Source organism: Bubalus bubalis, chromosome 23 (genome assembly GCF_019923935.1).
Source record: "Bubalus bubalis isolate 160015118507 breed Murrah chromosome 23, NDDB_SH_1, whole genome shotgun sequence".
Lineage (NCBI taxonomy): Eukaryota > Metazoa > Chordata > Mammalia > Artiodactyla > Bovidae > Bubalus > Bubalus bubalis.
The window spans coordinates 10,243,568-10,268,927 of NC_059179.1; the positions used below are offsets into that span (position 1 = coordinate 10,243,568).

General features: G+C 39.2%; 1 protein-coding gene across 2 annotated transcripts in view; it reads right to left on the reverse strand.

Annotated features, from left to right (window-relative positions):
* Positions 1-25,360, reverse strand: part of RNLS (renalase, FAD dependent amine oxidase) — a 282,481-nt gene that overhangs the window by 14,572 nt on the left and 242,549 nt on the right. For both annotated transcript variants that reach the window (XM_025274379.3, XM_025274381.3), the window contains exon 6: positions 12,191-12,366. In XM_025274379.3, coding sequence (XP_025130164.3) covers positions 12,191-12,366 — 176 coding nt within the window. The remainder of the gene's footprint in view (positions 1-12,190; positions 12,367-25,360) is intronic.

The following is a 25,360-nucleotide window of genomic DNA, read 5'->3' on the forward strand; positions in this document are numbered from 1 at the left end:
ATATTGCAGCCATTTTGACTTTTGCATCTAGAAAACAACCTTCTTTCTACTTTTAATACAGTGAAAATAAAAGGTTCAATGCTCGTGCTTCTAAGACAATAGCTGAGGATAAAGCAACAAGTGGATTTTAAAGTCAACTGAATTGAGGTACAATTTACAATACAGTAAAATTCACCCTTTTTATGTGTACTGTTGTATAAGTTGTGACAATATACCAAGTTGTGTAACTACTTCTATAAAACACTACAGAGAATGTTCTCATCAGTTTCCACCTAATTCCCCTGTGCCTCTTTGTGGCTAACACCATCCGGCCAATCAGAGCCCCGGCAACAGTCTTCTGTTCCTACAGCTTTGTCCATTCCAGAAAGTCACACAAATATTTAGAATAATATAGTATGTGGCCTTTGATTCTGACTTTTTTCACTTAGATAATACTTCTGAGACTCACTCATGCTGTTGCAGATATTAGTAGTTCGTTGCATGTTATTACAGAGTAGTTTTGCATTTATGGATGTGCGACAGTTTGCCCATTTACCAGGTGATGGCTATTTGGGGTGTTTCCAATCTGGGACTATTATTAATAAAGCTGCTATGAATTCTTGTCTATATATGTTTTGATGTAGATTTATGACTTCATTTCTCTTGGGTAAATTCCTCAAAGTGGAGTTTCTGGGTCATACGGTAAGTGTATATTTAACTTTGTAAGGAACAGTGAAACTGTCTTCCTGAGGGGCTATGCCATGCTGCACTCCCACGGTGATATGTGAGAATCACCACATCTGTGCCAGTATTTGGTATCTTCAGAGTTTTTGATATGAGGCATTCTAGTAGGTGTGGAGAAGGCAATGGCACCCCACTCCAGTAGTCTTGCCTGGAAAATCCCATGGATGGAGGAGCCTGGTAGGCTGTAGTCCATGGGGTCACACAGAGTCGGACACGACTGAAGCGACTTAACAGCAGCAGCAGCAGTAGGTTTGTCAGGGTATCTCATTGTCATTTACTTTGCATATCCCCAAGGACCAGTGATGTTCATCAGTAATGATATTTTTGTGTGCTTGCTTGTCATCCATATCTCTTCCTTGGTTTGTGGGTTTAAAATATATAACAAGAAATTTAGCATTAGTAATAGCCACTGGCAAACGTTAACCTGTTTTCTGTCTCTATGAATTTGCCTCTTCTGGATATTTCACATATATGGAATCATTCAAGAAGAGACCTTCATGTCTGGTTTCTTTCACTCAGTCTAATATTTTCACAGTTCATCCATGCTGAAGCACATACCAACTTCACTGCTTTTCACAGTTGAATGATATTCCATCTTATGGGTAAACCACACTTTGTTTTTCCATTCATCAGTTGATGGACATTTGGGTTATTTCTACCTTTGGCTATTCTGAATAATGCTGCTGTGAATATTTTGCACATGGTTTTATTTGAACACGTGTTCTCAGTTCTTTGGGGTATATATCTAGGATTGGAATAGCTTGATCAAATTATAATTTTACATTTATTTTATTGAGGAACTGCTAAACTGTTTTACATAGTGGCTAAACCATTTTATATTCCCATCAGCAAGGTATAAGTACTCCACTTTCTCTACATCTTCACCAAAACTTAGTTTTCTGTTTAAAAAAAATATAGCCATCAGAGTGGATGTGAAATGGTATCTCATTTGGTTTTAATTTGCATTTCCTTAACTCAGCAGTAAAGAATCTGCCTGCCAATGCAGGAGACACAGGTTTGATCCCTGGGTCAGGAAGAACCCCTGGAGAAGGAAATGGCAACCCACTTCAGGACTCTTGCCTGGAAAATCCCATGGATAGAGTAGCCTGGTAGACTCCAGTCCATGGGGCTGCAAGAGTCGAACATGATTTAGTGACTAAACAACAAGAACAACAACAATTACTAAGGATATGGGATGTCTTTTGATGTGCTCATTGGCTATTTATATTTTTTGGGGGGAGAAATGTCTATTCAAGTCCTTTGCCCATTTTCAATTGGACTGTTTGACTTTTTGTTGTTAAGTTATTGAGTTTTTTGTATATTCTGGATAGTAGACACTTCTCAGATAAGTGATTCACAAATATTTTCTCCTATTCTATGAACTGTTTTTTCACTTCCTTGCTAATCCTTCTATGCACACAGTTTGAATTTTGATGAAGTCCAAATTTTCTACTTGTTTTTCTTATTATGATTTTGGTGTTATATCTAAGAAATCACTGTCAGATACAATCATAAAGATTTACCCCTATGTTTTCTTACAAGACTTTTATGATTTTAGTTTGTACAATTATGTTTTCAATCCATATTAGGTGGATTTTGCATGTGGTGTGAGGTAAGGATCTAACTTCATTCTTTCATATATGGATATCCTGTTGTTCCAGCACAATATGTTGAAGAGACTATTTGTTTCCCATTGATGTTTTTAGGAACATTGTCAGAAATCAGCTCATCACAGGTATAGCATTTTTGGGCTCTCAATTCTATTCCATTGATTTATATGGCTATTCTTCTATTGTTACAATACTTTAATTATGGTAGCTTTGTATAATAGCAAGTTTGGAAATCAGAAAGTGTGAGTCCTGAGGCTTTATTCTTTTTCAAGACTGTCTTGGCTATTTGGGGTCCCTTGCAACTCTGTATGAATTTTTGGATTAGCTTTTCCATTTCTGCAAAGGCCATTGGGATTTTGGTAGTGGCTTAGTTGCTAAGTTGTATCCAATTCTTGCAACCTCATGGACTGTAGCCTGTTAGGCCCCTCTGTCCATGGGGTTTTCCAGGCAAGAATACTGGGGTGTCATTTACTTCTCCAGGGATTTTGATAGAGACTGTAATAAATTTGTAGATCACTTAGGGTAATACTACCATTTAAAAATACTGAGTTTTATGATCTATGAACTTGGGATGGTTTTTATTTATTTAAGCCTTCTTTAATTTCTTTCAACAATGCTTTGTAGTTTTCACTGCAGAACTCTTATGCCTCCATGGTTAAATTCACACCTCTTCTTCAATGAAGTAGCCTTTCAAATATTTTGCCCAGCTTTAAATAACAGGGCCATTTGTTTTCTTATTTCTGACTTGTGAGAATTCTTTATATATTCTGGATACCAATCTTTTATCAGATATATGTTTTTGCAAACATTTTCTCCAAGTCTGTAGCTTGTTTTGTCATTTCCTTAACAGTATCTTTCAAAGCATTTTAAGATTTGATAAAGCATAATTTATCAATTTATTCTTTATGGTTTGTGCTTTGTGTATCCTAAGAAATGTTTGCCAAACCAAAGATCATTAAGATTTTCTCCTATGTTTTTATCTAGAAGTTTCAGTTTGATGTTTTATAATGTTTTATATGGTCTATGATCTATTTTTAGTTAATTTTTGTATACAGTGTGAACCTTGAACTTTTTTACCTAAAGTGACATGTTCAATTTCTATTTGTCTGTTCACTCATTGCATTGTGTTAGGCAAAACTATCAATCTGAACTTCATTTTCCTCGTTTAAACAAAGATAGAAATATTTACTTTCTGATCTGTCAGAATTGTTGTGAAGATCAAATGAAAACAAGCATAAAATTACTTTCTAAACTCAGAGTATAAATGTTAACTATTATTATTTCTAACATCAGCCAACAGAATGATGGCATAAAAATGTGTCATAATTGGAAGAAAGCCAGATCTAAATTACCAGTAGTAGAGCGAGTGTTTAAAAACACTAACTTTTAGGCTGTCTTCATTTTTTTTTCATTGTTTTTCTATATTCTGTTCTGCAGTAGTGATTTCCACCATTCTGTCTTCCAGGTCACTCATCCATTCTTCTGCCTCAGTTATTCTGCTGTTGATTCCTTTTAGTGCACTGCTCATCTCTGTTTGTTTGTTCTTTAGTTTTTCCTAGGTCTTTGGTAAACATTTCTTGCATCTTTTCCATTCTTCTTCCAAGATCCTGGATCATCTTCAATATAATTATTATGAATTCTTTTTCTGGAAGATTGCCTATCTTCACTTCACTTAGTTGTTTTCCTGGGGTTTATCTTGTCCCTTCATCTGGGACATGACTCTCTGCTTTTTCATTCTGATTAACTTTCCATGAAGTGGTTTTCATTCTAGCTGCTGTAAGACTGTGGTTCTTCTTGCTTCTTCTGGCTGCCCTAAAAAACACTAACTTTTAAGTAGACCTGTGTTTGAATTTCATTTTTGCCACTTCCTAGTGGAAGAGCCTCACAAAGGGCTCTGTGCTCTCAACTTCTTAACTTTCTGACTTTGCAATTGGGAAGGAGTAAAGACTCTGGGCAGGAAAGGGGGACAACAGAGGATGAGAGGGCTGGATGGCATCACCAACTCAATGGACGTGAGTTTGTGTGAACTCCGGGAGTTGGTGATGGACAGGGAGGCCTGGCATGCTGTGATTCATAGGGTCGCAAAGAGTCAGACACGACTGAGCGACTGAACTGAACTGAAAAACCTCCATGGGGTGGAGATGAAGTGAGTTACACACAGAGTAGGGGATTGATAAATGGTATTTGAGAAAGAGAGGGAGAGAATGATTATGCATGTACACTAATAAAATGATAATGCAGACTGTCATAGTTTATATGAATGTTATAACAGTTGATGGCAGTTCAGTTTAGTTGCTGAGTTGTGTACGACTCTTCGTGATACCATGGACTGCAGCATGCCAGGCCTCTCTGTCCATCACCAACTTCTGGAGTTTATTCAAACTCATGTTCATTGAGTCAGTGATGCCATCCAACCATCTCATCCTCTGTCGTCCCCTTCTTCTCCTGCCCTCAATCTTTCTCAGCATCAGGGTCTTTTCAAATGAGTCAGCTCTTCGAATGAGGTGGCCGAAGTACTGGAGTTTCAGCTTCAGCATCAGTCCTTCCAATGAATACCCAGGACTGATCTCCTTTAGGATGGACTGGTTGGATCTCCTTGCAGACCAAGGGACTCTCAAGAGTCTTCTCCAACACCACAATTCAAAAGCATCAGTTCTTTGGTGCTCAGCTTTCTTTATAGTCCAACTCTCACATCCATACGTGACTACTGGAAAAACCATAGCTTTGATTAGATGGACCTTTGTTGGCAAAGTGCTTTTTAATATGTTGTCTGGGTTGGTCATAACTTTTCTTCAAAGGAGCAAGTGTCTTAATTTCATGCTTACCATCACCATCTGCAGTGATTTTGGAGCCTCCCAAAATAAAGTCTGGCACTGTTTCCCCATCTATTTCCCATGAAGTGATGGGGCCAGATGCCATGATCTTCGTTTTCTGAATGTTGAGTTTTAAGCCAACTTTTTCACTCTCCTCTTTCACTCTCATCATGAGGCTCTTTAGTCCTTCTTCACTTTCTGCCATAAGGGTGGTGTCATCTGCATATCTGAGGTTATTGATATTTCTCCCAGCAATCCTGATTCCAGCTTGTACTTCATCTAGTCCAGCATTGCTCATGAAGTACTCTGCATATAAGTTAAATAAGCAGGGTGACAATACACAGCCTTAACGTACTCCTTTTCCTATTTGGAACCAGTCTGTTGTTCCATGTCTAGTTCTAACTGTTGCTTCCTGACCTGCATACAGATTTCTCAAGAGGCATGTCAGGTGGTCTGGTATTCCTATCTCTTTAAAGCAAGATCAAGGTAAAAAGCAAGAATGTATCCTGTACTGTCTTGGAACTGGGAAAGTGTACACATTGTTAGAACATCATTCCAACATCATTTCCTTTGCCTCTCTGGCTTCATCTTGTAGGATTTTGCTCAGGTGACATTTTCTTCTAAGAAGGTATATATTACCATTTTCTCCTCAAATCTGCTCTGTGTTCACACAATACATTGTTTTTCCTTTTCTTAGAAGAAAATGCACCATATAATGATTATCTGCTTATTGGTCAGTCTTGCTGATTATATGGGAAAGTCCTTGAATGAACAGAGCTGTCTTTGAGTCTATAGAATCCAGTATAATGTCTGGCATACAGTAGAAACCAATTGCTGACATTGTTGAAAGTCACTCAATCGTGTCCAACTCTTTGTGACTTCCATGGAATTCGCCAGGTCAGAATACTGGAGTGGGTAGTCTTTCCCTTCTCCAGGGGATCTTCCCAACCCAGGGATAGAACCTAGGTTTGCCACATTGCAGGCAGATTCTTTACCAGCTAAGCCACAAGGGAAGCCCAAGAAATTCAATAAATGTCAGCTAAATGAAAAGCTGAATATATATTACTAATTTCTAATGTGGGTATAAATAGCTTTTGTCAACTGAACTTTTTAGTTCAGTTTGTTAGTTCAGAGAATAATACTGAGGTCTATTATGCACAGACCAAGTGGACTTCCCTTTATGGAACAGAGCCATATATAATAACATCCATCATTCAGTTTCCAGTAGTACTGGGTGCAGATGAATATATATTGCATTTGTCCAAGAAAAATGATACAGATTCATTTTTAAAGTACTGCTGTTCAAAATAATTAGTTTTTCTGAAAAAGTGTGATGCTGACTACATACATGGCAGGGTAAGTTCCTGCCATGAGCATTTGAAAAAAGTGATTTAATTAAACTTACATGTGTTAAAACATTTAATAGCTCATATAATGTGAGATTTTATGAAAAGGGGAAATATCTGCCCATATAAATGCCAATTAAACTGTGACTGAACATCCCTAATTCAATGATCAGAATTTGTCAGCTGATGATCTCATACACACGTAGCTACCTCATAATAAAGTGAAGCAATGGGTTAGTTCTGTACCAGTGAGAAAGAGGTCAGAGATTACTCAGTGGAATACTTAGGACTGACACCTGTTAGATTTCCTGCCCTTGGCAGACTGGGTCATGCCACAGCCTACCAATCCCAAAGGGCCTGTTTCAGCTCTCCATGGCTTACCATAAACTTATGCACAGAAGCAAGAGTCCTCTTGAGGCCATAATTTCATGCCAGGAAATTTTAACTCATGGTATAAATTGTGTTAAATTACCAGACACTGGACAATGTGTAAGTTAGTTTAGGAATGAATGGCACGAAACTGAAAAACCTATAAGCTGACAAAAACTGACAAGAGTTCCTTGTGTCCACAGGGATCCATCACTTTTATATCACCTTGTTCTGATGTCAATAGTCCCTATGGTATGTCTTAGCATCATAGCCCCTGGAGTTGAGTCAGCCCTCAAAATATGTCCAGAAATATATGTGTGTGTAAAAAAGAGAAGAGAAAAGACAGAGACTCTGAAAAGACAAGAGAGTAAGAAAAAACAAGAAGTGCAGCAGCATGCATGAAGAAAGGTACCAGAAAAGAGCAAGGGACACACAGAGCTCATCTACTAAGAAATACCATAGACTCGCCTTCACCCACCTCCTCTCTTCCTCTTCCTTTTGCTCTTCTTATTTAGCAATAATGGAGAACTTGCCTTGTACTAGGTGTTACAGTAAATGCTTTCTACTGTGTTCTCTCCTTTCATTCTGACCACTATGAGGGGTCATTCTCTTCCTATGAGGGAGGTTCCTTTGTACCATTTACAGATGGGCTTGGAGTTATAGTTTAGCTTACTCAAAGCCACAGGGAGAGCTGAAGTTTGAACTGAAGTCATTTCCCCTTTTTTGACTCCAAAGCCCAAAGTCATAATCACCCCACATTAAATAAATTATCCAACAACACACCTAATGTACTTTAACTGATAAACACAACTGACTTTTGTCTTTCAAAGCACTTATCCTAGAAGGCCATATGATTAAATCTGTAGTGATACACTGGCCAACATCTTTTAGGGTAGGAGCTTTTAGAATCAGCTTACTGGACACATTAACACAGATAAACACAAACAGTTATATCTCTTTAGTTATATAAAAACATTAAAGAAAATTGTCAAGATTGCCCATCTACTTTACTAAAAAGATATATGTTCAAATGACTTGAGTTTTTCTGAAACATTAAATTCAAGCTCACCTTTCAAAGACCTGATTGAACCGAGTACATGCCAAAGAGCAAGTGTCAGGATTTTAAGGAGATGCCCAATCTGGGTGCAGTAACGGTGTGGCTTATTAGGGTGACTAACTATGTTGAAAGGGACACTCGTTTGAATTTATAGTCTTGGTATATTCATACAATCAATCAGTCACTGCTTTTCAGTTTCACCCTACCAAAGAGAAGACAGGGAGGCAGATATGACAGAAACTGTGTAAGAGAGAAAAAAAAAAATGGAACTATCAATTACTACCTGACCTTCCAACACTGAAATAAGACACAGCTACTGGTCAGAAATTAATCTCATAAGGGAATAATGTAAATATGTAGGTGATTTCAGGCTCTGCTATGTATACATACCCCGCCACCCTGTCCCACCAAACACAAACCTCTTAAGAAAAATTCTGGCCTTAAGTTGTCACCTATGTCCTCTTTTATTCCTTCCAACTCCTGGGCAGTACTATGCCAACCAAGGTAAGCAACTGGGGAAGTCCTGAGGAAGCCAAAATGGGGAATTTGCATTGACAAGTTCTTAGATTTTCCTGTCTAGAAGGGGGGAAAACATCGAGTCAAAAATGAGGAATGTGAATGGAAGGCTGAAAAAAGGAAAGAAAAAAGAAAAGCCCACATGGCTGATAATTGGAAAACTCTGTGGAAAACTAGAGTTAAGGCGCAAAAAGTTTTGAAGGAGCTTGTAGAAGTGGCATATATAAGGAATGAGAAAAGAAACTTCAAAAAGTACTGCTAAGGATAATGAATTTTGGGTATTTTTAAAGATCTATAAAAGACACTAGTAAAGATGATACTTATTTTACATTCCTTTAGGTTGCTGAATTTTGTTTCTTTGCCTAGAACACAAGACTGGGCTATGAGGGATTCTTGATTTATTTGGGTTATAGGAGAATAACATTTACAGCAGGTGTTTTTAATGCTGGATTTGTGGGAGGCATTTTAGGTTGCTTGTAAATCTTCATAATTAGACGCAACTTTGTGTTTATGTGTGCACGTGTATTTTGAAAGGCTGTGCATCTCCATATTCATGGCTTTGATGAGGTTCTTAAAGAGTTCATGATCCTTCTTAAAGAATATAAAAGGGCTCACACTGAGCAGACAGAAAGTACAGACTCAGGGCAAAAGACCAAGTGAAGAAATGGAACTACAGAAGAGAGCAATTCTAATTTTACAGCAAGAGTTTAATAGGCTAGTCCAAATCCATTTATTTTTGCCAAAGCATTCATTTACCACCTGACTCTCCTTTTTCCCTACCCCTAAATTCCTCTCTTGATGTCCATGGTGTTTGAAATGCATTCAGTGATTATTTTATTTTTTTTACAAAAGAGTAATCCATGAACGTGAGACATGACAAAAAAGGCAATGAAATATTCAGAAACTACAGAAATATGGGGGAAAGTTAGAGTTAAACTCACAAGCAAATCATACTTTTATAGTAAATGTATAAAACTATAGTAGTTTGGAAAAGACATCATGATAGACTCTGAAACAAAGGCAAGCACAGCGAATAATAGTGGTGAGAGGATTAGGGTTATCAAACTGATTAAGTGTCCCCTGTCAATGTACATGGAAGTTGTTTTCAGTTATTACTCTTCTGCTGAGAGGATTAATATATCATACTTGTTACAGAAATCTTAATTCAATGCATCACAGCTTAGGCATCAAGGTATATTAACTGGGTACACATTTAAATGATAGAAGGCAAATAGCTGCAAAGGGGAGGAACTGAGAATCACGAAAAATCTGCCCTTGCTTTGCTGTGTTTGTCTGAGCCACCTACTCATGTGTTTTATTCAAACCTCAAATGGGAGGCACAGAGCAGCCCTGCAAGTCTTTCAAACACACCTTCTTTCTTCATCGGCCTCCTTCCTTAATAGCAGCACCCGCCCGAAAGCAGTGCTCAAGGCAAAACATTTGATTTAGTGTCTTAGGAGAAGGCTTTCAGCAAAGATTAGTCTCTAGGATTCCATGGACAGAGTATTAGATGTGACCTAGGCAATGGCACCCCACTCCAGTACTCTTGCCTGGAAAATCCCATGGACGGAGGAGCCTGGTGGGCTGCAGTCCATGGGGTCGCTAAGAGTCAGGCACGACTGAGCGACTTGACTTTCACTTTTCACTTTCATGCATTGGAGAAGGAAATGGCAACCCACTCCAGTGTTCTTGCCTGGAGAATCCCAGGGACGGGGGAGCCTGGTGGGCTGCTGTCTATGGGGTTGCACAGAGTCGGACACAACTGAAGCGACTTAGCAGCAGCAGCAGTAGGCATTTGTTATATGCTCATGGAATAAATGAGTAAACAAATGAATAAATGAACAACCATCTTTCACTGCCCTGCCCCACGCCACCCCAGCCCCCTCCCCCGCCCCCTGCCACTGTGGATATAAGACATTAGAGGCAGCAGAAGGCCTGGAAAGCCACATCAAGGAAACATAAAATGGACTCTACACAAAATACTCCCTTATCTCTTTCAGAAAGCAGTCACTTCTAGAAAGTGGCTTGAGCCTTAACGGGCTGGTGCTCTCCCCAGAGGTTTTATTAGAGGGGCAAGCAATACTGCCTCATAAAGGAATCTACCAAAGAATTCTGGGGGAAGGAAGGTTATGATAGGCGGAAGTAAGGCTCCCCTCTTGTGGCTCAGCTGGTAAAGAATCCACCTGCAATGCAGGAGACCTGGGTTTGATCCCTCGGTTGGGAAGATCCCCTGGAGAAGGGAAAGGCTACCCACTCCAGTATCCTGACCTGGAGAATTCCATGGACTGTATAGTCCATGGTGTTGCAAAGAGTCAGACAGTACTGAGCAACTTTCACTTCACTTCACTTGCTATGTAAAATATCTAGCTTCAAATTATATCAACAAGATTATTTCCGTGTTTTCTTTTTCAGACCAACCTAAGATTAAGTTAAATATCATTTAAAGACATTGGCTGTTGAGATTTGAAAAAGTTGTTTTAAAAGGAAGAAGTCTTCTAAAGTGACCATGATGTGTTTAAGTAAATATTTTCCTGAAAGTTTCACTGTATAATTTAACTTGAGACGATATGGGTAAACACATAGAACTGCTGCAATATTTTAGGAAGTAATTTACCATTTCCTCTGATTTTGGAAAGTCCTTTAAAATATACAAAATCTGTTGCGATTTCTCCCAACCAGTTTTTCTAAAGGGTTCACAGCTCTAGTAACAAATAGTGCTGATAAATCAGGTAATCAATGTGCTAAGAAATCTTAGGAAAAAATAGACAAGTCACTGCTTCCTTTTCCCTCTGCTCCACTGTCCTCAAACGACTTCACAACTGAGTTTACAGATCAATACTTTTTCTATGAATACTCAGAAACTTCTGTTGGAATATACAGAGGATTTTCAGAAAAGTCAGCATTTACTTAGTGTAAAGAGTTTTTAAAGTTTGAACTAGTAGACTGATCAGCAGGTTTATCTAATCCTGAAAAAACAGCTCAACTAGCTGATCTATTCATTTTTCATTCATCATTCATACCTGATCTGTTCAGGTATTCATTTCTCTCTCCCAAACAGCTCTACTGGCAGCAGTCAAAACCAAAGTGGGAACTTAATAAAAATGAAAATTGTGGTAGCAAAATATACTTACAAGGTTAACTTGACATATTGCAAAAAATTTGGGAGGTTATAGTGGTTTCTATATAACCACAGTACTGATTTAGAAAAACCTCAGAGAAACAGCTGCATTTTGATATATAACCTGCCTTGCCTGCATAAGAAACCCCAGATTTTCAGGTTATATAAGTCTAGATGCTAGAATTTGAACATAACATTGGGGAAAATTATATATATCTCTTACTGAGAAATAACAGGATAATAAAAGCTTGCATGTAAACTTCTCTATTAGGAAAATGCATATTTGCTCCCAAGATCACGTTAATTTCTTTTACTGCTGCTGCTGCTGCTTCAGTCGTGTCCGACTCTGTGCGACCCCATAGATGGCAGCCCACCAGGCTCCCCCGTCCCTGGGATTCTCCAGGCAAGAATGCTGGAGTGCGTTCCCATTTCCTTCTCCAATGCATGAAAGTGAAAAGTGAAAGTGAAGTCGCTCAGTCGTATCCCACTCTTCATGACCCCATGGACTGCAGCCTACCAGGCTCCTCCATCCATGGGATTTTCCAGGCAAGAGTACTAGAGAGTGGCAAAAGATGAGAAAAAGTAAAGTCAGATCTGATTAAGAAAACTGTGCTCATACCACTGGGTTCTCTGATTACCTGTGAATGTCTCCATTTCTGGCATCTGGTAGCTACTGGCTGAGGCAAACCAGGCAAAATGTTTTCCAGCTGCTGGAAGATTAACTCCTGCACATCCTCAATGCTGTGTTCCAAATGTGTAACTCCAAATGGGACAGTGGTGTGAATCACAAGGGAAGGTCCGATTTCTGATGACTCTAGAAGAGGAACACAAAGATGTATCTTGAAGTGGGTAATATGGAAGTGTCTCTCAGCCTCTCAATCCAGATTTAAGAATTGATCACAATAATCAGACAATAAATGAAAGGAAAACAGAATCTAAACTTTGAAGCATAAAATTAGGCTAGTTCTGAAACTCCAAATCAGGTTTTACTGAAGAGAAGGACAGATTCAAGGCGTATTTTATTTTTTTTTAATTGGAGGATAATTGCTTCACAATGTTGTGTTGGTTTCAAGACGTACTTTAGAGAATAAATTTTCAGGTCTTGTTAAAGAACCTGAAGGAAAGCAAAAGGACCAAATACATACTTCCTTGGGTGTAATTAAATTTACTTGTATCTTTCTCATCACTAACACAAGCTCATCAGGGCAAGAACCATTTCTTTTTTCTTTTTTTAAAAATTTTACTTATTTATTTATTGGCTGTGCTGGGTCTTTGCTGCTGCACAGGTTTTCCTCTAGTGCTTTGGGCTGGGACTACCCCCTAGTTACGGCGTGCGGGCTTCCTATTGCGGCAGTTTCTTCTGTTGCAGAGCACTGAGCTCTAGGGTACGTGGACTTCAGTAGCTGTAGCTCCTGTGCTATAGAGCACAGGCAAGGACTTAGTTGCTCCGCTGCATGTGGGATCGACCCAGATCAGGAATGGAACCCGTGTCTTCTGCACTAGCAGGTGGATTATTTACCACTGAGCCACCAGGGAAGCCCAGAACCATTTCTTATATCGAGTCTGAAAAAGTGTTAGTTGCTCAGTTGTGTCTGACTCTTTGCAATCCCTTGGACAGTAGCCCACCAGGCTCCTCTGTCCAGGGGATTTACCAGGCAAGAATACTGGAGTGGGTTGTTGCCATTCCCTTCTCCAGGGGATCTTCCTGATTGACCTGAGGCACCAGGGAAGCCCATACATAACCTTTATTCGCTTTAAATTCTGAGAGCAAAGTAGATGTTCATCTTCTTAATTTTATGTTAAATGGATTGCAAAATGCCTTGTTGAAATTATATAAATACCAGAGTAAAATGTCTTTAAAAAATCTAAGCTTCTTTCTAAAAACAAGCTTGACTTCATAATGTTCTTCATCTTTTAGGCAGCATTAAAAATAATGTCTGCTTTATTCATAACATAGAGCTACTTCTCATTTTTGTCTACCACTGAATTTTTTTTTTTGCTATATTTTCACAATGACAAACAATAAGTGCTTCACATCTTTCACTCTTTAGTAGAATACAGGAAATCGAATAGTTTGACACTGAAAACAAAGTGGCTGAGGCATCAGAGAATACAACCTTGGAAGGAATGTTAACCAGGATTTCCTGCTTTTATTATTTGTTTAAATCATGCAGAAGAGAAAAGCTGAGAGAAAACAAAATAGATATGAAACACATGAAATAATACTATGAAAGTTGGTGCCCACCCCCTGTTGAAAGAAGAAAATACTAAAATGTATAAGTTATTGATGGGGGTTGGGAAGACTGATTCTGAAAAGTCTTTCAATTGGGAGTATAAAGCTCTTTTTAGAGTTGTTATAAAAGATAACAATCTCTTTAAGATAGGTTTATAAAATATTTCACAAAAAAAGTAATTTTACACAGAGACACATTTCTTGCTTTACACAAGACAATTTCTTGCTTTGTATGCACTCAGCCTCTTTACTTCATGTGTCTCTGTGTAGAATGAGAATAAGGTAGTATCTACTACGCTGCTCTGTGGTCTGGATTAAAAGACATAATGTGTGTGAAGTGTTTAGCACTGTTTCTGGTACAGAAGAGGTGCTTAATAAATCTAAGTTATGGAAATAAAAGTAATTAGTTAGATACATCCAAGGGGAAAGTTCGCCTGATGTTGCTCAAATGAAGATGTGAGCTATTCTTTTGTTGTTGTTGTTAAAGTACTTCATTTTCCCATTACACTCTGGCTGATGAATTTTACAGAAAAATGGAAGAGAGACCCAAAATGCTGTGAGCGCTATAAAGTGGCATGCTTCCAAACATTTCAAGATATACCAGACTGGGAGAGCTGACTTCAGAATCTGTGCTGTAAATGCAATGAATGGTAAGAAGATTGTCCAGTTTCACCTCACATCGGCTGGAACAACTTGAAAGAGGATAGAGGGGGACCCTCTCTTTGAACATGCAATGCTCAACCTATTGGGGTCAGCTTTACTGATACCACACAGGAGTGCAAAATCTCAAAATCCTTTCACTGGATACAACCAACAGTGAGAAACCTATTGCATGTTGTCTCGGGGGGGTTACCTATGTTTCAGTTTACTATACTCAGGAAGGCTTATACACAGAAAGGGACTGGCAGTGACACCCGCCTTCCATGAGGTACCAAATCTTCCTAGAGACAGAGAAAGCTACCAGGTCAGCATTCGGAAGCAAGAGAGTTGAGGTTCTGAGTTGGCAGGCTTCAAAGGGAGAGGAACTTGAGCTGCGTGTGTGAGGTTGCACCGACCCAGACATTTGTTCTAGCGGGGAGCTCATAAAAGTGTTAAGGGTAGCGATGGTGCATTGCCAGGCTTCTCCCATTTACATTAGCCGCCCACTCCAAGGAGAGCAATAAAAAAGGAAATTTAAGACTAAAACTGAAACAGCTTTTGCATAACAATGAGAGAACAACCTGACTACTTGTTTTTATTGGACTCAGACAAAAATTTTGGAGAATTTCAATTAAAATTTGAATACCTGCAACCTCAGACAATGACTTTTAAGGAAGAGGCCCTCATTCCCTAAATTCAAGGGTATTTTCAGAAGCTAAAGTGCAAAAATACAGCCAACCAGAGTTTAAACGTGACCAAGGCCTAAAACTCCAGTATCATAAAAAACCCACAAATATGTTAATAGGATTCAGAGCGTAAATTCAGTGTAATCATTATTCCTTGGTCACTGAGAAGGGAATGATGTTATCTTTCTTTTTCTTTTCTTTATTCAGTTTAACAAGCATACCACTTTGTTTTTGGCATTTTAAATGTAAAGTTCATAGTAAGTTGACAACTATTTCTGTATGTTGGGAGATCAGTGACTTCAGTCAGAAGATAACTATTTGAACCTTTGCATCCTTAATAGCCTGGTGGTCTTGGACAACTTAATCTCTTAGGCTCCACTTTCTTCCATCAATTAGAAGGGAGTAATATTACTTACCTTATAAGGCTGTCATGAGGATTAAATGGGTTTGGATACATAAAAGTCTTCTTCAAATACAAAGTGCTATACAAACATAAGGCACCCCTAGAAAATATTTTTGTTTTGACCTCTGAGCTGTGGTAAGAACAGCTTTAGAAAGGATAACAGAGTTGACTTCTCTCAAAGTATTGACTAATTCTTATATTAAAACCCTAGGAACAGTGGCGGATTATTCCTGCGTATAGGCACAGCAGTTTTTTGGCTTTGTTTTATTGTGGTAAAATGTATATAAGAAAAATTTTACCTTTTAAGCCTGTCTTAAGTGTATAGTTCTCTGGCATTAAGTATATTTACATTGTTCTGTAAACATGACCACCATTGATCACTGGAACTTTTTTATCTTCCCAAATTGAAACTCCATAGGCATGGAAACACTAATTCCTGACTCCCCACTCCCCACTTGCCCCAGCCCCTGCCAAGTGAAAGTCGCTTAGTAGTGTCCGACTCTTTGTGACCCCATGGACTATACAGTTCATGGAGTTCTCCAAGTTTGAATACAGGAGTGGGTAGCCTTTTCCTTTTCAGGGGATCTTCCCAACCCAGGGATTGAACCCAGGTCTCCCACATTGCAGGTAGATTCTTTACTAGCTTAGCCACAAGGCAAGCCCAAGAATACTGGAGTGAGTAGCCTATCCTTCTCCAGTGGATCTTCCCGACCCAGGAATCAAACCAGGGTCTCCTGCATCGCAGGCAGATTCTTTACCAACTGAGCTATTGGGGAAGTCCAACCACCATTCTATTTCTCTTCCTATGAATTTGACCACTCTAGGTACTTCACATAAGTGGAATTATATGATGTGTCCTTTTGTAAAAGGCTTACTTCACTTAACATGATGTCTTCAAGCTTCATCCATGTCGCAACAGGTGTCAGAATTTTCTTCTTTTTTAAAACCACATAATATTCTATTGTGTGTATATACCAGATTTGTTGATTCTTTCATCTTTTGGATATTGTAATGCTGCTAGGAACATGGGTGTACAATTTACCTGTTTAAGTCTCTGCTCTCACTTCTTCTTGGGGATACACCCAGAAGTGAAAATGCTGATTCATATGATAACTGTATGTTTAAGTTATTGCTCAATCACCATATCATTTTCCATAGTGGCTGCACCATTTTTTCATTCCTACCAGCAATGCACAAGGGTTCTAATTTCTCCACATCCTTGCCAAACACTTGGCATTTTATTTTTTTTTAAATAGTCATCTCTAATGAGTGTGAAGTGGACACTACATTTCTTTTAGTTTACATTTTTGGGTGGGGAGTTGAGACACTGAAAGCTGATATTAGTAAGAACAGCAGCATCATCACATACTATTAATATAACATTGAGATTGACAAGCCTCTCAGATAGTATAGATTCCACCTGCAATGCAGGTTCAATTCCTGGGTCAGGAAGATCCCCTGGAGAAGGGATAGGCTACCCACTCTAGTATTCTTGGGCTTTCCTGGTGGCTCAGATGGTAAAGAATCCACCTGCAATGTTGGAGACCTGGGTTTGATCCCTGGATTGGAAAGAACCCCTGGAGGACATAGTAACCTACTCCAGTATTCTTGCCTGGAGAACCCCCATGGAGAGAGAAGCCTGGCAGTTTACAGTCCATGGAGTTGCAAAGAGTCAGACACGACTGAGCAACTAAGCACAGCGAATGAAATACCTGCAATTAAAAGCTACAGAAGTCACCGTTCCCCAGACAGACACCAAAATTTGTGCTGAAATAAATATTTTTGCCACCTCAGATCCATGGCCATATCAGTCATAATAACAGATGATAGCAGGCTAAATACTGTTTAGTTAAAGACAAAGGGTGCCATATCGCATCCAGAAAATAACATCTAACTGCATGTAGCTTAGGGCTTCCCAGGTGGTACTAGTGGTAAAGAACCTGCCTGCCAATGCAGGAGACCTAAGAGATGTGGGTTCAATCCCTGGGTTGGGAAGATCCACTGGAGGAGGGCATAGCAGCTCACTCCAGTATTCTTGCCTGGAGAATTCCATGGACGGAGGAGCCTGGCAGGCTTCCACAGGGATGCAAAGAGTCGGACACAACTGAAGTGACTCAGCAGCAGCATTTGTAGCTTAAAATCAAATACATTAGGGTTGGGGTTAGAAATTCTTTAAGGCCTAAGTTTAAAGATTATTCCTTTAGAGATTTACTTTCATTTATGCCAGGTACCTTGGAGGCAATACTGCATATGGCTACTTTAACTGGGTTTTTAGACCATACTAGCAGAATGAATTCTGGCACCAAATCTGCCTGAGGGTGGATATGTGGCTTGGCATCTCAGAAGAGATATTCTATTTCTTTTTTTGTTTTTTCCACTCCACTCAAAAATAGGCAAGCATCCCCAATGTCTTCCTCTACCAGATAGGAAACAGCAAATAAGTTCTTTAAAGCCATAAAAGTATACCCATCCATGTTAAAAAAACTTTCAAATCTAAAAGAAACAGGCTAATTTTTCTTGGAAAAAAAGTTACTGAAATTAACTCATTATAAAATAAATCAGTATAAACTAAAATGTATAAAAGAAATTGAAAACACAATCAATAAATATTCAAAACAACAACAAAAAAATACTTTAGGACCTAACTGTTTTACTTGTGAGTAGTTTAAAATTGTCAAGCTAGTATAATGTTGACTACAGATACATACATCACATCGACATATATAAACATACACCAAACTACAGATCATTCTTCTACGAGTGTTAACAGGTATGTTCTTTCATATAAACAGGGACAATGAAAAGAAACATGACAATCTCAATATGTATTTAAAAGGCATCCAGTAACATTTTAATATCAAACCATGGAAAAGATATACAACATGAAAAAACTGACTCTTTCAAAATGAGATAGAATAGCTTTCTTAAGCTGTTGGTCTATATCATACTTTACTATGAAATAATACAGATTTTTATGGTAAAATTAGCATAAACCAAGGATACTTAGTAATACCAATGCTATTTAACATTACTAGTGTAATGCACTAAGATAAAAAATAAAAATAAGATTTATAAATATTAGTGAAGAAGGAAAAAATCAAGTTTTAAAATAGTAAGTCAACATAAAATTCATCAAATTAATTAAAAATTTTTTGATATTAAATTGATTTCCCTACATACCAACAGTAACTAGTAAAGAAACAAAATTGTAAATTAATTCTACAAGTTTTTTTTGAATTTAAAATAATCCTAAAGAATAAATAAGGGAATGAGAATATTAAAACATGTTTTTGAAAAAAAAAATCATTGAATGGAGACTTACTTTACCATATATTTAAATGTATTATAAAGACACAGCAATCAAATCAGCCTGGTACTGGTTGACTATAATAGCCAGTGAATCAGAACAGATCTCTCTGGAAAAAAAATCCTAAAATATAGTAAATATTTAGTACAGGACAACAAATATAACAGAGCAATGGAGGAAGAATGCATTTTTATATTGTCCTAGAAAATTGGATATATGGATAGTTTTAACTTAGAATATTCCCCTCCCAATTCTGACCCAAATTTGTCACGATTTCTGACTACTTTCTTCTAAAATTACATGAATATACTACACTCTTCATTCATACAGCAAGTTCAGGCTTACTGAGACATCCTTGCTGCTGCTGCTGCTGCTAAGTCACTTCAGTCGTGTCCGACTCTGTGCGACCCCATAGACAGCAGCCCACCAGGCTCCTCTGTCCCTGGGATTCTCCAGGCAAGAACACTGGAGTGGGTTGCCATTTCCTTCTCCAATGCATGAAAGTGAAAAGTGAAAGTGAAGTCGCTCAGTTGTGTCTGATTCTTAGCGACCCCATGGACTGCAGCCCACCAGGCTCCTCCGTCCACGGGATTTTCCAGGTAAGAATACTGGAGTGGGTTGCCATTTCCTTCTCTGGAGACATCCTTATTTACAGGCAAATATTTCAGAGGCTGTTTTCATCTGTTAAACTTTGCTGTTAGCCATATCTATCAAGGAAGGGGCAGGAGTTGGGTCCCCCTAAGGCCAGTTCCAGATCCTATCTCTGACAGGGAAGTCTAGACTAAAGAAACTTAAGGAGTGGCAGACACTATAGCTGCAGACCAAGAGGATCAAAAAAAATCAACGAATATGTTTCTTTAATTACTGATTCAATCAAATGAGCATGTGGGTGCTTAGTGCAATTTGGTACCATTGTGGCCTCTCAGAAGCTTACATCTTAGTGGGGAGATGGCACCTAGGCCAAACAATTAAAGAGCCATTATCTCTAACTGGTATGGTCTTGACTGTGTGAAAATAGAGAGAAAAGGGACCAGGTGTTGAGAGCCACACAGTTTGAGGGGTGAGTGGTCAGTTCTCCTTCCTCCTTTCCCCGTCAGTGGCATTGGTGGTAAGTTTCCCTCTCCCTCCCAATGTGGAATTGGCTTAACTATCCTTGTCCTCTAGCCATGAGAGTTCTTTTTACAATTTAGCTCTTTCATATGGCTCTGGAGCCCAGCAGCAAATGTAACAGGGAGTAAGCCAATCACGTTAGTAAGTCCAGCAACAAAAAAGTAACTCACTCTTGATGATGAAAGCATAGGGGAAAAGGCAGGAAGAAGAGTGGGGAGGGGAAAGGGAGGCAGTGAGGAAGATACTGGTGCGCCTGTTCTCTCTTTTCTTCCTCATTTTCCTAGCAAAGCCAACACAAACTGCATCTGACCCTCTGCAACTTGGCTTTCCACTTCTTCAGCAGTGTGTCTGCTTGCTGCTGGCTCAGAATCAGGAACTAGACCCCACTATTCAGAGGGACCACCTGCAGGGTTTATTTGCTTTCTAATAAGCATCTCAAACAATTCTTACATATAAGTATGTACCACCAGTATCTATATGGGCCTCCCAGGTGGTCCAGTGGTAAAGAACCCACCTGCCAATGCAGGAGATGCAAGAGATGCAGGTTTGATCCCTGGGTTGGGAAGATCCCCTGGAGGAGGAAATGGCAACCCATTCCAGTATTCTTGCCTGGAGAATCCCCATGGACAGAGGAACCTAGAGGACTTCAGACATGACTGAAGCGACTTAGCATGCATACATACAAACAGTTACAGTTCAGTCTTTCAGTTGTGTCCGACTCTTTGCAACCCCGTGGACTGCAGCATACCAGGTTTCCCTGCCCTTCACCACCTCCAGGAGCTTGCTCAAACTCAGGTCCATTGAGTCGGTGATGCCATCCAACCACCTCGTATTCTGTTAACTCCTTCTCCTGCCTTCAATCTTTCCCAACATAAGGGTCTTTTCCAATGAGTCGGTTCTTCTCATCAGGTGGCCAAAGTATTGGAGCTTCAACTTCAGCATCAGTCCTTTCAGTGAATATTCAGGATTGATTTCCTTTAGGACTGACTGGTTTGATCTCCTGGCTATCCAAGGGACTCCCAAGAGTCTTCTCCAACACCACAGTTCAAAAACATCAATTTTGCGCAGTTAAGCCTTGTGACATCCACACATGACTACTGGAAAAACCATAGCATGACTATACGGACCTCTGTCGGCAAAGTAATATCTCTGCTTCTTAATAGGCTGTCTAGGTTTGTCATAGCTTTCCTTCCAAGCAGCAAGCACATTTTCATTTCATGGCTGCAGTCCCTGTCTGCAGTGATTTTTGAGCCCAAGAAAATAAAGTCTGTCACTGTTTTCTGTTGTTTCCCCATCTATTTGCCATGAAGTAATGGGACTGGATGTATATGTATATGTATATATATGTGTGTGTGTGTGTATGTTACAGAAGCCAAAATTCACTTACAAGAGCCCCACTCATGTCCTGGGCAATCTCATTGCCTCCAACTATATCTGTAGGAGGGACTTCTCCATTATTGAATTAGAAGTACTAGCTTAAAAAAAAAACTAAAAGACTTATTAGTTTCTTCTCTTCTTTCAGTCTTTGACTTGCCTATTATAAGGCCTGTGACTACTAATATATCTAGGAATGTATGCATTTGCCACTTTAAATAGAAACTAGGAAGGAAAGTTTTAAAATGACTACACATGTATCTTTGCAATCCTTGTTATCCCAGGCTACATATGTTTGGATTTCTTATGTTTAAAAAGACACAGGGACATCCTCTAAACAATTTTGTATACGATACCATTCTGATAGGCATTTAGTTAAATATAAGCAAGTGTGTAAAATCCCACACGATGAATTGAAAATAACATGAGCATTACCCAAAAGTTCATACTTCCAATTTCAGAAGATTCTTCCCCATAGCTCCAGTATAAATAAATGTATACAAATGCAGGAAATAATCTACCAGTAAACAATGGAAAACTGTTCACAGAAAGTGTGTTTGCCATCTGCAGCCAGTTGAGCAGTAAATGATAACATTCACCAGTAATCCAAACTACTTGAATAATAAACATGTTGTCTATCTCCTCAATACCTATGAGGACTGAATGCCAGAGGCTGTGGGATGGGGTCAGGAGGATGGGAACAGGGACAGGGTTGAATTACTGGGGATAATTTTCTGCTGATTAGAGGCGCATCCTTGAGTCCTGAGAATGGAGTAGTATAAAGATCAAGGTGTTGCACCAAATCCTCAAAGTGGATAAGGTTTCAGAATAAACAAGGTGAGAGGTGGAAAGGATGAGGGATGACAGGCTGGGCTGAGCCTGGGGGGATGGACAGTTAACTATAACTCCTAGTTATAGGCAGAAAGAAAATACATTGCCTACAGATATTCATTTTAATATTTCTTTTCCTACTGAATTGGTTTGGAGTCTCATGAAGGGGCTCAAACCAGTTCACAAGTGGTGAAGATCTTCTGCCTAGTGATCTACTTAATAGATTCAAACAACCCAGTACCCCTTAGAGAAAAGGCATACTATATTGACCTCCAAGCTAGTTATAAAGGTTACCTGTTCAGCGTCCACTGGCAACAGTAGCTAAATTTTGTTTTAGAGGATCAACCCTCCCCACTACTTTCACCCCTGATTAAGGTGACCTGAGTAACTGATCAATTCATCCTTTCCTAACTAAGTGATTTGTTTAGCAATGCATTAACTCACGGCAGGCCAATCAGGTCAATGAGATTCAATTCCTAGACTAGCTTTAAGCTTATGGGGAAATAGGTTCTTTCTTTGTAAAACTTGGCACTGAAATGATTGGTACTACGAATAAATCCAATCCAGCAAAAGGCAGAGTCAAGAAATGGACAGAAACTAAGTCTTCATGATGTTCATGGATCAATCTGGACACGCCTGAAGCTTTACTCCTCGAATTTTCAAGAACAATACCAATAAATTCTTCCTCCTCTTTTTTCTAGGGGGGAGGGGTGTTGAGACATCCAAATCAGGTTTTATGTTATTTGTAACCTGTTGCTGTTTAGTCACTAAGTTGTGTCCAACTCTTTTGCAACCCCATGGACTGCAGCCCGCCAGGCTCCTCTGTCCATGGGATTATCCTGGCAAGAGTACTGGAGTGGGTTGCCCTTTCCTTCTCCAGGGGATCTTTCTGACCCAGGGATCAAACTGTGTCTCCTGCTTAGCAGGCAGATTCTTTACCACTGAGCCACCTGGGAAGCCTTATTTGTAACCTGCTGCTGCTGCTGCTAAGTCGCTTCAGTCATGTCCGCCTCTGTGCGACCCCAGAGACAGAAGCCCACCAGGCTCCCCCGTCCCTGGGATTCTCCAGGCAAGAACACTGGAGTGGGTTGCCATTTCCTTCTCCAATGCATGAAAGTGAAAAGTGAAAGAGAAGTCGCTCAGTCGTGTCCGACTCCTAATGACCTCATGGACTGCAGCCTCCCAGGCTCGTCCGTCCATGGGATTTTCCAGGCAAGAGTACTGGAGTGGGGTGCCATTGCCTTCTCCATTTGTAACCTAAACTAACCTAAACATATGAAATATCTAGTACAAAGCCTGGCATAGGTATGCCTGTTCTGACAAATGCATGTCATTTCTTTCTTCTCTTCTCCTCTTGTCTGCCCTTAATCTTACTTGATATCTCCAATATATAAAAAAAGGTTAGATTTTACCAGTTTCTTTAGAAAACTTAATAATTATGAAAAACAAAAACGAAATCCTCCTTCTGTGCCTCAGTTTCTTTATATGTGAAGTAAAGGGGTTAGAAAAGTTTGTTATCTTCAGATTCCTTTCAACTTTAATTTTCCATGACTATAAAATGGAGGCCCAGATATTGGTGACAATTTGAAAAGTAAAGCTCATTCTTTCCCTAATCACTCCATGCTGTCACTAAGGCAGAAATCCCTGGCCCTCAAAGAAGAGACTAAAACTAAGAATGCACAGGACCAACATGATGAAAATACTTTCCTTTATCTGAGCTTTGAGTTTGCCCTAGATTTTAGGGTTTTAATTTCCATCCCACTTTTGAGTTTAAATGCAGCAAACTATTTTATAGTATGGTAAGAAAACATACTACATGGTTTAAGAATTCCTTGGTCTAGATTCAGCTCTGCTACCAACTAGAACAGTTCTTGACATACCACAGATACTCAATTCACACATGGAAACAGATAAATAATTCAAAAATGTCACAGCTCTGTGGAAAATCATGTGCAACTAACAAGAGTTAAATTGTTAACTCTAACCAGGATTGAGAATCCTTTGCTTTCTAAAGATATATTAAGTTGGATTCAAGTTCATTCTGAAAATAACATGACTGTTGAGTATATGTATTTCGATATATGTGATCTGAGTGTGAGAATGCTACGCCTCTTGAGATTCACAATAACTTGAGCTATCTTCATGATGTATGCTGTGAGTATGAATATCATTTGTCATGTGAGTGATGGTAAGAGAACTATATTTCCAAGGTTCTTTCATCCCCGGGGTTCTCAGTGATGGGCTGGTGGCGGCAGTGGTGGAAGCGTGAGACAGATCTCACTAGAGCAGCCATGAGGCAAACTATACAGACCCAGATCAGCGTCATTGTGGGTTTGGTTCCAGGCTACCACAATAAAGCAAATATCAAAATAAAGCAAGTCACATGAATTTTTCATTCTCCTAGTGCATATAAAAATTGTATTTCTCATATTGTGGTCTATTAAGTATACAATAGCATTATGTCTAAAACAATGTACATATCTTAATTTTTAAAAACTACCACATTACTAAAAATTGCTAACCATCACCTAAGTCTTCAAACGCTGTAAACTTTTTGCTGGTGGAGGGTCTTGCCTTGATGTTGATGGCTGCTGACTGATGAGGGTGGTGGTTGTTGAAGGTTGAGGTGGCTGTGGTAATTTCTTAAAATTAGACAACAATAAAGTTTGCCACATCAATTGACTCTTCCTTTCATGAATAATTTCTCTGTAGCATGCAAGGCTGTTTGATAGCATTTTACCTACAGTGGAACTTTCAGAATTAGAGTCATTCCTCCCAAACCCTGCTGTTGCTTTATCAACTAAGCTTATACTACTACATACTAACTCGCTTCAGTCTTGTCTGACTCTTTGTGACCCCATGGACTGTGGACTGCCTGGCTCCTCTGCCCATGGGATTCTCCAGGCAAGAATACTGGTTGCCAGGCCCTTTTCCAGGGGATCTTCCCGACCCAGGGATTGAACTTGCATCTCCTGTGGATACCGCATCACAAGCAGATTCTTTACCGCTGAGCCACTGGGGAAGCCCCATGTAATATTCTAAATCCTTTGTTGTAATTTCAACAATCTTCACAGCACCTTCACCAAGAGTAGATTCTATCTCAGGGAACTACTTTCTTTGCTCATTGCTAAGAAGCAATTCCTCATCTGTTAAACTTTTATCATGAGATTGCAGCAATTCAGTTTTAATTCTACCACCTCCACTTTTAATTCTAGTTCTTTTGCT